The 12,501-nt window shown below is 35.8% G+C and overlaps 1 protein-coding gene across 5 annotated transcripts in view; it reads left to right on the top strand.

The window, feature by feature from the left end:
• Nucleotides 1-12,501, top strand: part of PLS1 (plastin 1) — a 110,769-nt gene that overhangs the window by 80,134 nt on the left and 18,134 nt on the right. For all 5 annotated transcript variants that reach the window (XM_046002107.1, XM_046002109.1, XM_046002110.1 and 2 more), the window contains 4 exons: nt 36-178; nt 3,029-3,124; nt 4,987-5,179; nt 9,841-9,919. In XM_046002107.1, the coding sequence (XP_045858063.1) occupies nt 36-178; nt 3,029-3,124; nt 4,987-5,179; nt 9,841-9,919 (511 nt within the window). The remainder of the gene's footprint in view (nt 1-35; nt 179-3,028; nt 3,125-4,986; nt 5,180-9,840; nt 9,920-12,501) is intronic.

Raw genomic sequence — 12,501 nt, 5'->3', positions numbered from 1 at the left:
TGGGAAGAATTTATATTTCATTGTTTGCCTTTCAGCTCTGATTGCATTGCTGAATGAAGGTGAGGATCTAGAAGAGCTGATGAAGCTTTCTCCAGAGGAATTACTGCTGCGATGGGTGAACTACCATCTGACCAATGCAGGATGGCGCAACATCAAAAACTTCAGCCAAGACATTAAGGTTTTATTTTAGTGTTCATAACTGTGATATAAAAGAAGGATATATGATGTAAAAAAAAATGCTCAAAATTAATTTCAAACTGAAGTTTAATGCATAAGGCCAAAGTGTAGAAAAATGAAATTTTGCATTTCTCTGTCTGAGGTGGATCTTCCGATTATAATTGCAAAACCTTTTTATTTAAAAAAGAACTGACTTAAATGGCTGGTTACCAGAAGGGAGGGGGATAGGGGGGATGGGTGAAATAGGTGATGGAGATTAAGCAGTGTTGAGCACCAGCTGTTGTTGGGAAGTGCTGGATCACACTGTATTGTATGCCGGAAATTAGCATTACAGTGTGTATTAGCTAACTGCAATTCAAATAAAAACTTAAAAAATAGAAAGGACAAAATCTTCTTTTGCAATAAAGAAAAACTGGTTTACTGGTATTTAAGAAGAAATATAGCTTGGCTGTGAGGAGATACTAGCCCTAGCAGATTAAAGCATTCCTTCCCATTCTATATGCCACAGAGAGACTAAATTATAATGAGGATGTCAGTCTATTAATTTGGACTGAGAATTCATCTGTTCACTGGACTAGAGGCCGTTGTGGGCCTGACTCCACTCTTACTCCACTTTGCCAATAACAAGCTAACAGGAGACCAGATATCTGAGGGCACAGGGAATCAGTAGACAAAAGGAATTCTTCAGGTATGATTCTCAACCAAAAGGCTTGAAATACTTCCCTCCCTATCAGGGGAGCTTGTCAAGGACACTGTGACATTCAGTGTGCCTAACAGTTCTCCCATGGGCACTCCCTAGACATGCACTGGCATACTAGGTCCCCGTGACTCCCACTTCTCTATGCTTTTTTCCCCACCCAGACTAATCAGCATTGGCATTTATTTGTATTTTCTCTCTAGATATATTAACCCTTTTAGTCAGACTATGTTCTTGTGCTAATGGGCTTAGATGACAATCTCTTTGAAGTGACGTTATATTTCTCTGCGTTCAGCTATTATATCCTCATTTAAATATATATTTTGGGAGGCTCTCTTACTTTAAAATTCAGTTCATCAAATACTTATTAAAGCCCTCCTATGGGGTCGTATGCCAGGCATAGGGGATGCGAAGATTTAGCTCTTGAGAAGCTGACCAGTTATACAGGGAGATAAACATCTAGGAGATGGGTAATTCATTTATCTATTGCTACATAACAAGCCACTCAGAACTTAATAGCTTAAAATGACAATATTGTTTCTCATGATTCTGTGGGTTAATGCGGCTTGGTTAAGTGGTTCTGTTTCAGATACGTTTGTTTGGGATCACTAAGTCACTTATATTCAGCTGTTAGTTGGGCTGGTCCGGAGGGTGGGTGCACAAGGGCACCAATCCCATGTCTAGTGCCTCCAGAGGCTCCAGGAGGCCTTTCCATGTGGCTAGCTGGTGCTTCCTCATAGTGTGGTCATTTCACATAGCTGGTCTTCCTCCATGGAGACTCACTTCAAGAGGGAAGAAGCAGAAGCTCCTAGGGCTTAGGCTTGGGAGCCCCAGTACCTCACGTGCTCTGCATTCTGTGGTTTAGAACAGGTCACAGGGCCAGTCTGAGTTAAATGGGGGAAGGCTTCCAGAAGATAATACTTGACCCTCATCTATTTTTTATTAATTATTTTTATTAACATGTAATGTATTATTTGCCCCTGGGGTACAGGTCTGTGAATTGTCAGGCTTACACACTTCCCAGAACTCACCATTTCACATACCCTCCCCAATGTCCATAATCCAACCACCCTCTCCATATCCCCCTCCCCCCCAGCAACCCTCAGTTTGTTTTGTGAGATTAAGAGTCTCTTATGGTTTGTCCCCCTCCTGATCCCCTCCTTGTTTCATTTTTTCTTTCCCTACCCCCAAAACCCCACTCTGCCTCTCAAATTCCTCATATCAGGGAGGTCATATGATAATTGTCTTTCTCTGATTGACTTATTTTGCTCAGCATAATACCCTCTAGTTCCATCCACGTCGTTGCAAATGGCAAGATCTCATTTCTTTTGATGGCTGCATAGTATTCCATTGTGTGTATATATATACCATATCTTCTTTATCCATTCATCTGTTGATGGACATCTAGGTTCTTTCCATAGTTTGGCTATTGTGGACATTGCTGCTATAAACATTCGGGTGCATGTGCCCCTTCGGATCACTACATTTGTTTCTTTAGGGTAAATACCTAGTAGTGCAATTGCTGGGTCATAAGGTAGCTCTATTTTCAACTTTTTGAGGAACCTCCATGCTGTTTTACCAGCTTGCCTTCCCCCCAGCAGTGTAGGAGGATTCCCCTTTCTCTGCATCCTCACCAATATCTGTCGTTTCCTGGCTTGTTAATTTTAGCCATTCTGACTGGTGTAAGGTGGTATTTCATTGTGTTTTTGATTTGTATTTCCCTGATGCCAAGTGATTTTGAGCATTTTTTCATGTGTCTGTTGGCCATCTGGATGTCTTCTTTGCAGAATTGTCTGTTCATATCCCCTGCCCATTTCTTGATTGGATTATTTGTTCTTTGGGTGTTGAGTTAAATTCTTTATACATTTTGGATACTAGCCCTTTATATGATATCTTGACCCTAATCTTAATGGATGCTTGGGAATATAAATAAACAAAAAGGTGAAGGAAGGTATTCTAGGCATAGGGAACAGTGTTGCTGGAAGCTGTGAGGTGTGATAGTGCATTCAGGAGCCTGTCGGTAAGAAGTTACTAAGTTAATCCATTCTTTAAGAAATTTCTTTAAGAAACTTTCTTCAGTTTGAGTACTATTTTCCTAAATCAATTGATGCTGTTATTCATTTAAAAAATTCTATTTCATGTCTTTCCTTGAAGGATTCAAGAGCCTATTTTCATCTGCTTAATCAGATTGCACCTAAAGGTGAACAGGGTGATAAACCTGCCATTACCGTTGACCTTTCGGGATTTAATGTAAGTACAGTTTTTAACTAAAGATTTTTTTTATTTTTTAAAAAATAAAAATTTTAAATTTTTTTTTACCATTTTAATCATGTTTAAGTGTACGGTTCTTTGGCATTAAGTACAATTGCAGTGTGTACAACCATCACCACTATCCATCTCTAGAACTTAAACTTAAGGAAAATTTCAAACATAATAAAACAATTAACAAACTCAGTATAATGAACTGCCCTGTGCTCATCCCCCAGGTTCAACAACTATCAACTCATAATCAGTCTTTAGTCATTTATCACCTATCCTTCCTCTCCTGTGTTATTTTTTTTTTTTTTGAAGATTTTATTTATTTATTTGACAGACAGAGATCACAAGTAGGCAGAGAGGCAGGCAGAGAGAGAGGAGGAAGCCAGCTCCCTGCCGAGCAGAGAGTCCGATGTGGGGCTCGATCCCAGGACACTGGGATCATGACCTGAGCTGAAGGCAGAGGCTTTAACCCATCGAGCCACCCAGGCACCCCTCTCCTGTGTTATTTTGAAGCGAATCCTAGACATCATATCATTTCATCGATAAGTATTTCAATATATATTTCTAGAAGATAAACTTTAAAAATATAATACCTTATCGTACCTAAAAAATTAACAATAATCTATAATATCATCAAAATATTTAGTCAAGGGGCGCCTGGGTGGCTCAGTGGGTTAAAGCCTCTGCCTTCAGCTCAGGTCATGATCCCAGGGTTTTGAGATCGAGCCCCTCATCAGGCTTTCTGCTCAGCAGGGAGCCTGCTTCCCTCTCTCTTTGCCTGCCACTCTGCCTACTTGTGATCTCTGTCTATCAAATAAATAAATTAAAATCTTTAAAAAAAACTTCAGTCAACATTGACTTTTCCAATTGCTTCTTAAATATCAAATTTTCTTTCTCGTTTATTTGAATTAAAATCTGAGTAAGGTCCACATATTATAATTTGTTCATGTCTACATTAGGAACTTATATTGTTTAATAGCATTGAACCCATTGCTTTCTCTGATTTCATTTACATTTTTACTTTTTTGTAACTAATGCACAAAATGAGATAGTCATAATTCTTAGTCATAATATAATCTTATCATGGGTCCATGGATGTGCCTCTTTTTATTTATTTTTGTTTGTAGTTGTTTTAAAATTTTAACAAGTCTGTATGAACCATCAATCCAACAAGAAAGCTAAGACCTTGATATTAATTTGTGTTTAGCTCTCTACTTCTTCCCTATTCCATCTTTTTGCCTCACCATAACGTGATAATCACCATCTTCAGTCTTATGTTCGTTATCCTTTTGCTTCTCTCTTTATATAGTTTTCTTTCAACCAAATATATCCCTTACAAAATTAAATTTTTCATTTTACTTTTCATTTATTTTTTGTAAAAAAAAGTAGTTAAGTTCCTAGTATTGTTTTGAACATATATGGCTAAGAGTCACTCACATTGTTCAGTGTCACCCTGTAAATATGAGACAGTTTATTCATCTCCTTTCCTGTTGACAAGCATTTGGTTTGTTTCCAGGGTTTTGCACTTGTGAAAAGTCCTGTTCTTTTAATTTTAATAATTTCCTATTTGTATCCCAACTTGTTTTTCATTGAGAAAAGAGTCTACTGGAAATATTATTCAGAGTAAAATGGGTGAGATAACTAAACCTCTTAGCCAGAAGGTGTTCTGATATATGATCTTGACCAAATTATCTATAATTTGACCGGTAGGAGCTGACTCATACAAAATTTGAGAGGTTGTTTTGATCTATCATTTAATAGATTTCCAGAAATGTGCTTGCTTTTAAATATGTATGTCAATAAAAACTTAGGCCCATCACAAGTTTAACGTTGACCATTTTTATTTTGTTTAGGAGAAAAATGACCTAAAGCGTGCTGGATTCATGCTTCAAGAAGCAGATAAACTGGGCTGCAGACAGTTTGTTACTCCTGCAGATGTGGTTTCAGGCAATCCTAAACTTAATTTAGCTTTTGTAGCTAATCTGTTTAACACATACCCATGCCTACACAAGCCTGATAGTGACATCGATATGAATTTATTGGAAGGTATGTTCTTTCTGCCTCTAATTGCTTCACTGTATGTATCTTCTTGTGGTAGTGACATACTTTGCTGTCAGAGGTAGGGGATTGTGGTGGGAGATGCAGTTTACTGTGTGTAGGCATGTGCATTCATTAAAAAGTTCGTATTAAGGAAAGTTGTTGGTTTTGTTAAAAGAGAATGCTGGGGTAAATCTTACTTGTCTGTCATCTCTCCATCAGTGTTTAGTAAAAACTATCATACGTTTAAAGTAGTCTCTTAAATGACCACATAACATAACTCCACCACCAATATGGACAATGAATTATCTATTGGAAAAATAATTATTTTGTAGCTTTTTTTTCCTCCTTTAAAAGCTACAGTTTGACTCCAGTATTGTTCTCTTTTTAATGTTTTTGAGGTACATGAAAAATTTTTAAGTATTCATTACTTGTCTTGTTGTGTGTGGGCTATTGTTATCTGTCTCATAATTTATAACACTTTCCTGTTTTGCTTTGTGAAATGCAGATTTGACCCCTCCTAATGTAGGTACTGTATTTAGTACTTTTCTATACTCTATAAATATGTTCATTCTGAACCTTCTTTTTGTTAGTACCATTTATTCTTTCTATCTGGGTTGATATTTATTTTTTGCATTGTTCATGCTGTGTTTTTTTCTGTCTTAATATGCCTAAAAGATGACAACAAGGAAGAAACACAAATGAAACTGAATTAGAATAGCACATCAAGGCTTGATTATGTAAACTCTCCACTGAATTTGCCTTCTATAATGATGGGATATTGTAGTTGTAAACACACCAAAAATCAGTTTTGACAATTGGATTTCATGATGTAAAGCCTTTATCCCTCTCCTTTGAATAAACACACTTATCTTTTATCACTAGTAATCTTTGGAAGGATCTGTTTAGGTTCTATTTTCTATTACTTAGCCATGTTACATTTCTTGAATGTTATTGAAGCTTACGATATATGAGTTGTCATAATGACAAAAACATTCTTGTTATCTAGTTCTTTCTCCCTATCTTTGTTTCCTAGCCTGTCTTCTTTTTTGTTATCATACTTTCACATGCATACCCAAACCCACATTAGTATCAGAACTAAAGGTGAAAACAGAGGCAGCAGTCAGAGGGAGGGGCCCATCCTAAAATAGTCTCACCAGTTGCCCTGGTTTGGAGAAGGCAGTCTTCAAGTAAGGATTCTTGTTGGTGGGGAGAATTTGATGTTTCAGTGTCCTTTCTCTCACAGAACCTGCCTTACTCCCTTCCCTGGGAGGGGGATAGAATGAGAAATAAGTTTCATGATCTTCTCTTTGACTGCCACAACCAGAGTTCCAATGTCCTTTATAATTGCATCTTCTTGATTAATGAAAGAAGTTTCAGATTTCACAAATACGTTCTTTGAGGAATATGATTAATTCAATTCACTCTTCCTGAGGTCTAGTAAAATAAGGACTATATTCTCTACATAGATATGTAATTGAGAGGGAAGATAAAGACTATATTCTCAAAATAGAAAAAGACTATATTCTCCACACAGGTATGTAATTGGGTGGAAGATAGATAAAGGAGTAGATTTTTCGGCAGAGAAATTGAGGATGAGGGATTAAAACTTTAAAAAATAAATAAATAAAATGGAAGACTGCTAGGTTTTTATCAGTCTGGAAAACTTCAAAATCCCTTTGTATCTTACAATAGAAGGCATTGTTTAGAGTGGCATATTAAAAATGATCTGCTTTTTATAGTCACCGAGTTCTTGCTAGATATCTTTTCCAACTTGCTCGCTCTCTTATTTGCCATGTTTGAATTCTTTTGCTAGTGTTGAGCATGCTTTTGGAATTTTTCAGTGTGAATAGGATTGCTAAACATTTCCATTAGTATTTCCTCTATTTATATAAGAAGATACTATGGGAAGTATTTATCAATCATCTTTATTTAGAACATATGTATATCCTTGATATGTCTGCCAAAAATGTATTTGACTCAACTGTCAATTGGAATTTTTCCTCTGTAAATTCTTTTTTATAGATCCTTATGATATTTGAAGCTTGACTTTATCACAACCCATATTCATATTCTCATTGCAAAGAATTTTATCTGTATGGAAGTAAGAGCCCAACTAAATATAAACCTTCATATTAAACTAAACCAAATATGTGGGCTTTGTATAGAGGGGCCATCTCAGAATTCATTTGTGGTGATAGAAAATACATAGGCCATGTTATTACACTTTGTTCAAATTATGGGTCCAACATTTAGTATCTGAATGACTTCCATGAGCTTTGTTTTTCTCATCTATAAAACAAGATTAGTAGTAATAATTTTGAAGAACTACAGAACAAGTTAAAATGACCTTTCATGAATGAGTTTAGCATACAGTATGTCCTCAGTGATAGGTTAGAAAGAGGAAAACCTCACTTAGCACATTTAGTGAGTGTTAAATATATGTTAGTTTCTTTTCTTTCCTCTTAGTAGTCTCCTTGTAGTGTAGTTGTTATTTTTTTTTTCCTGAAACTTTTGTCAATTGCAGATATTAGTTTGGCCCTAAAAATGAAATGTTTTATAGTCTTTCTATGTTTTATATCAGCAGTGAACATTTTACTTCTAAGATTGCTTTAGTTGTCTGCAATATGGACAACATTCACAATCTGGAATACATATGTTTTTGTAATGCTTTACCACGGCTCTTGCACAAATGCATAGTGCTTCTGGCTTTGAGCATTTATTTACCAAGACAACTTGAAATGGTGTTAGATAAATAAATGCTCACTTACATACTCTATTTTACTTTCTAGGCATCAGAAATGAAAATAGTAACAATATAATCAGTTGAGAACAATGGGAAGAAATATGACACCCTGAAGCTCATAACAGTTTCAGAACTCAGTCAAAATGCTAGTGTCTTTTTAAATCTTATTTGCTGTTGTACCATCAGGTTCAGCAGAATTGGGATATTATTTCAATTAAAAATGAGACAATTGTTACATTATCAGTGTTTGTAATTTTAAAACATAACTTGGATTTTCCCAGAAGGAAATAATGTAACATTTCCATAATTACTAGAGAAAAATCTATTACAGACTATAATAAAGAAGCAGCTCAAAGGTAAATCCAAGTCACATGCATCAAACTGTTGATGATAGTATGCTTATATTTATGTTGCTTTGGGGAAAGTTATATATAATTTATACTTGTTTAATAACTCCTACAAAGAGCAAGCATGATTTCTAGTAATATTTAGTTTAACTTGGTTCTTTTTTAAAGGGTTTTCAAATAGGTTATTTATCATAAAGTGATAGTGGCAGATACAGCAGACTGGTCAGTTACCTTTTATGCAGGCCCAAGGGAATGAAATTTGAATTATATGGCTACACAGTTTAATAGATCAATAATTAAAGTAGATTCCGGGAATACCGTTAGGTAGTAGCATAGAAAATCAAACAAAATTATAGTGGACAGATTATTTCCTGAATAGCGGCACAAAAACCAGAATCCTTTATATTTTACAAGGTTTGGTTTCTCTTCTGAGTGTGCAGGATTATTTTACCTGTGGCCCTTATTCTGAAGATGATTGCAGGGGAGGCTCCATAGGAATGGGTCTCTGGAGCTCAGATGGTTATAGATTTAGATGCATCCTTGTTCTGGGAATCCCACATGAGTCAAAGTCTAGAGAGTGACCTGAACTTGCCTATAGTTTAGAAGTGATGAGAGGTATAAATGTTTGTTTACAAAATGTTTTTCGCAAGTCTAGTGATGAGGTGTAAGTTAGGACATTCCCTTGCTCCCTTCCTTTGCTGAAAACAGATAATACTAAAGATAGTCACTTGGGATTATTTGCAGTCTAGGGGATGAACAGAAGGCAGACATGGCAAGTAGAGTATATCTCGCTCTCTGCTACTTTGTGGTACATGATAGCCCACGTTTTCTTACAGATGGTGTGAGCACTGCTACGAAGGGAATGCTCAGGGAGGTTGGGTAATCACAGGTTAAATAATAGTGCCTGCAAAGAGTTTCTAACTGAGGTGGTCTCTGAGGTCTAGGGACTTACTAGGATTAGATGTCTTTCTCTTAGCACCCTGTGTGGGGGCTACATCAATCTAAAATAACTCATGAAACATGTAAAATAGTTATATCCCTTCATTGCGTATTATATTACCTGTAATCCCCTCTCCCCTTCATTGCTGTTTGGTATAATTAAAATGTTATTTTGTGTGCCCAGAAACTTCCCTGTGTAAAATAAAAACCTGTACAAATTTAGAAACACTGCATTGGGAAAAGCACAGCTTTTCTGTTGTGTTTACTGTGCTGATATGACCCTGAATGCTAAAAGAGTTTTAATTTTTAGCCAGTCCATTTTGCATGTAATCATAACTACAGATATGACCATATAAGTTTCTCTGTCACTTTCTGGACAGAGAAACCATGACTCAGTAGTTCACAGACATCAAAGAAAGGACTCTAGATAGAGAAATTTAGAGCAAATGGAGGCCTTATATAGATGGGGCGGGGAAGGGACTTTGGCAATAAGACTCATTTTCCCCCCAAAAGATGGTAGTATCACAGAAACCACTGAAAAGTATGTCTGACTGGTTTACACCTGCCAGGATGGTTTAAAATATATTTCTTACTGCATTTTGTCCTGAATCATCAGTACGAACTTGTGTCTACTCTAGGAGAGAGCAAGGAAGAGAGAACATTTCGGAACTGGATGAATTCCTTGGGGGTCAACCCATACATTAATCATTTGTACAGGTAAATATTTTATTGTGTTTTAGTTTTATGGCCAGAGTCTAACTTTTCTAGTTTCACACCTTAGGTACGTTTACATTAGTACATTTTCTAAAAATCACAGGAATTTTAGCCAACATATAGAATTTCAGAATCCTGGAGATTGACAATACAATGGATTTTTTTTAAAAAGTATGGTATTATTTAAAAAGATCAGAATATCATAGTAGTTATAGTTTTTGATGGTGTAAACAACCAATTTGGTAAAGATAATCCATCTTACTCTTTTATAATTATTGATCAGAAAAGTAAAAAATTAGCAGAATAGGATAGTAATATCTTATAAATTGTTCTTATAATCAGTATTTTAAATTATAATTCACACTTTCTATTTGTGCCAAAATCTACCTCACTTTTCCTGTAATTTGTTGCAGATACTTGCTTCTAATTTGCAGAAATAACTTGCTTTCCCTGAGTAATTGTGATTTATCTTACTCTTTCTTGTTTAAAATGACAACACATTATCAACATTGGTAGAACAAAGAAAATATTTTACTGAACATTTTCTGTGCTGACTGGTAGTGCTAACAATGTGTCTTTCTAGGTTTCTTTCTAGGAAGAGACCTTCCTTCTCTCTTTATTATAGGAGATACCAGCCTGCCTTTAAAAATGGAAAAGAACTCAACTTTTGCAAAATTATATATTAATAATTTACACACCAAGGAAACTCCTTAATGAACAGTAACTAAATTACTATTTAAATATTGAACTTAAGTCTAATGCCACAAAAGACCAATTCACTGGCTAATTGAAGATTTATGATATAGTAATTTCTGCTTCTTGGTGTATATTCAAAGACTTCTTAAAAATCTAAAACTAGAGCACTGGGGTGGCTTAGTTGTTAAGCATCTGCCTTTGGCTCAGGTCATAATCTCAAAGTCATGGGATTGAGCCCTGCTTCGTGCTCGCTGTTCAGTGGGGAGTCTGCTTCTCCCTCTCCGTTTCTCTCTGACTTGTGCTCATTCTCTCTTACATAAATAAAATATTTTTTAAAAATAAAAAATTACCAAAAAATCTGAAACCAGGGCTCCTGGGTGGCTCAGTTGGTTAAACGACTGCCTTCGGCTCAGGTCATGATCTGGAGTCCCAGGATCAAGTCTCGAACTGGGCTCCTAGCTCCATGGGGAGTCTGCTTCTCCCTCTTACCTTCTCCCCTCTCATGCTTTCGCACGCTCTCTCTCTCTCAAATAAATAAATAAAATATTTTTTTAAAAAAATCTAAAACCAGTACTACCTTATGGTAACTGGCTTTGATGTGATGGACTAATATTTGACGAATCCTTTAAAACTGTGTAAATTCCAGCTAGATGACAGAGATAAATATCATTTAGACTAGAATTCTTATTATAGTAGGAAGGCAGTAAAGGAATCAGATACTGGGGGTACAGATAGATGATGAGGAGAGGGATAAGATCTTTATAGAATAATGTGAAAGAATGTCTATAATACATATTTGAGAGAAAAGAATAATATGTCAGGGACATCTGGGTAGTACAGTGAAGCACCTGACTCTTGCTTTCAGCTCAGGTTGTGATCTCAGGGGTTGTGATTTTGGGGTTGTGATACCGAGCTCTGTGTGGGGCTCCACACTGAGCAGGGAGTCTGCTTAAGATTCTCTCTCCCTCTGTCACCCCCATCCCTGCACCCCTCTCTCTAAAATAAAGAAATTTTTTTAAAAAGAAGAAGAATAAGTCTAGTATGATTCCATTTTTATTTTAAAATTGAGTGTATACAAAGCATTGCTAATATTGTTTGTTTATTTGTTTTGGAAAAACTGGTCATTATACTCAGTGTTATGTTATTGTTTATTCTGGTCTCTATTTTATTTATTTCTGATCTTTCTTCATTATTTCTTTCCTCTACTAAATTTTGGAAGAGTTTCTTCTTTTTCTAGTTCCTTGTAGTGTAATGGTATGTTTTTATTTGAACTTTTCTTAATACAAGCATTTATAGCATAAAAAAATGTTGGGATTAAACTTCTTTATCTTGCAGAAAAATTGAGTGTACACACATTTGTATATGAAGTTTTTAAGAACCTGGAGGGATGAATACCAAACTGTATGCACCCTGGTTAGTAGGATGGAGGGTAGTGAAAAGACTTATTTTTAATCTTAGTGACTTAAAATATACTTGCTTTTTTTTTTTTTTTACACATGCATGTAATTTTCAAAGTAAATTTCTTTTTAAATTACAAAGTAAATTTAATACTAGGGGACTAAGATTTGTTGAGTGAGACCCATGGTAACTTTCTCATAAATGTCATGATCGCTAGAGTTCTCCCTGGTTGACAGCGGAGGAATTGACAACATTTTTTAGTCAAAGTCCTGAAGTGCTAGCATAGGACTTCCAGGCACATGTAATTCTATTTTGGAAAAGAGAATTCAGCAAATTCTCAAAAGTTAACATAACCCTCAAGAGAACTGTCATATATAGAAAAAGAGTAGCCAGAGGTCTAGTTGGCAGCAGAACCATGTGTCCATGAATTTTTGTCTGGATCATAATCCTAAATCCTAAGTTATTTTAACTCCTCTCCTGTAGTACAACAA

This window comes from Meles meles, chromosome 4 (genome assembly GCF_922984935.1).
Source record: "Meles meles chromosome 4, mMelMel3.1 paternal haplotype, whole genome shotgun sequence".
NCBI lineage: Eukaryota > Metazoa > Chordata > Mammalia > Carnivora > Mustelidae > Meles > Meles meles.
Note: the sequence above shows the minus strand (reverse complement) of the source record. Positions and strands in the feature narration are given on the sequence as shown.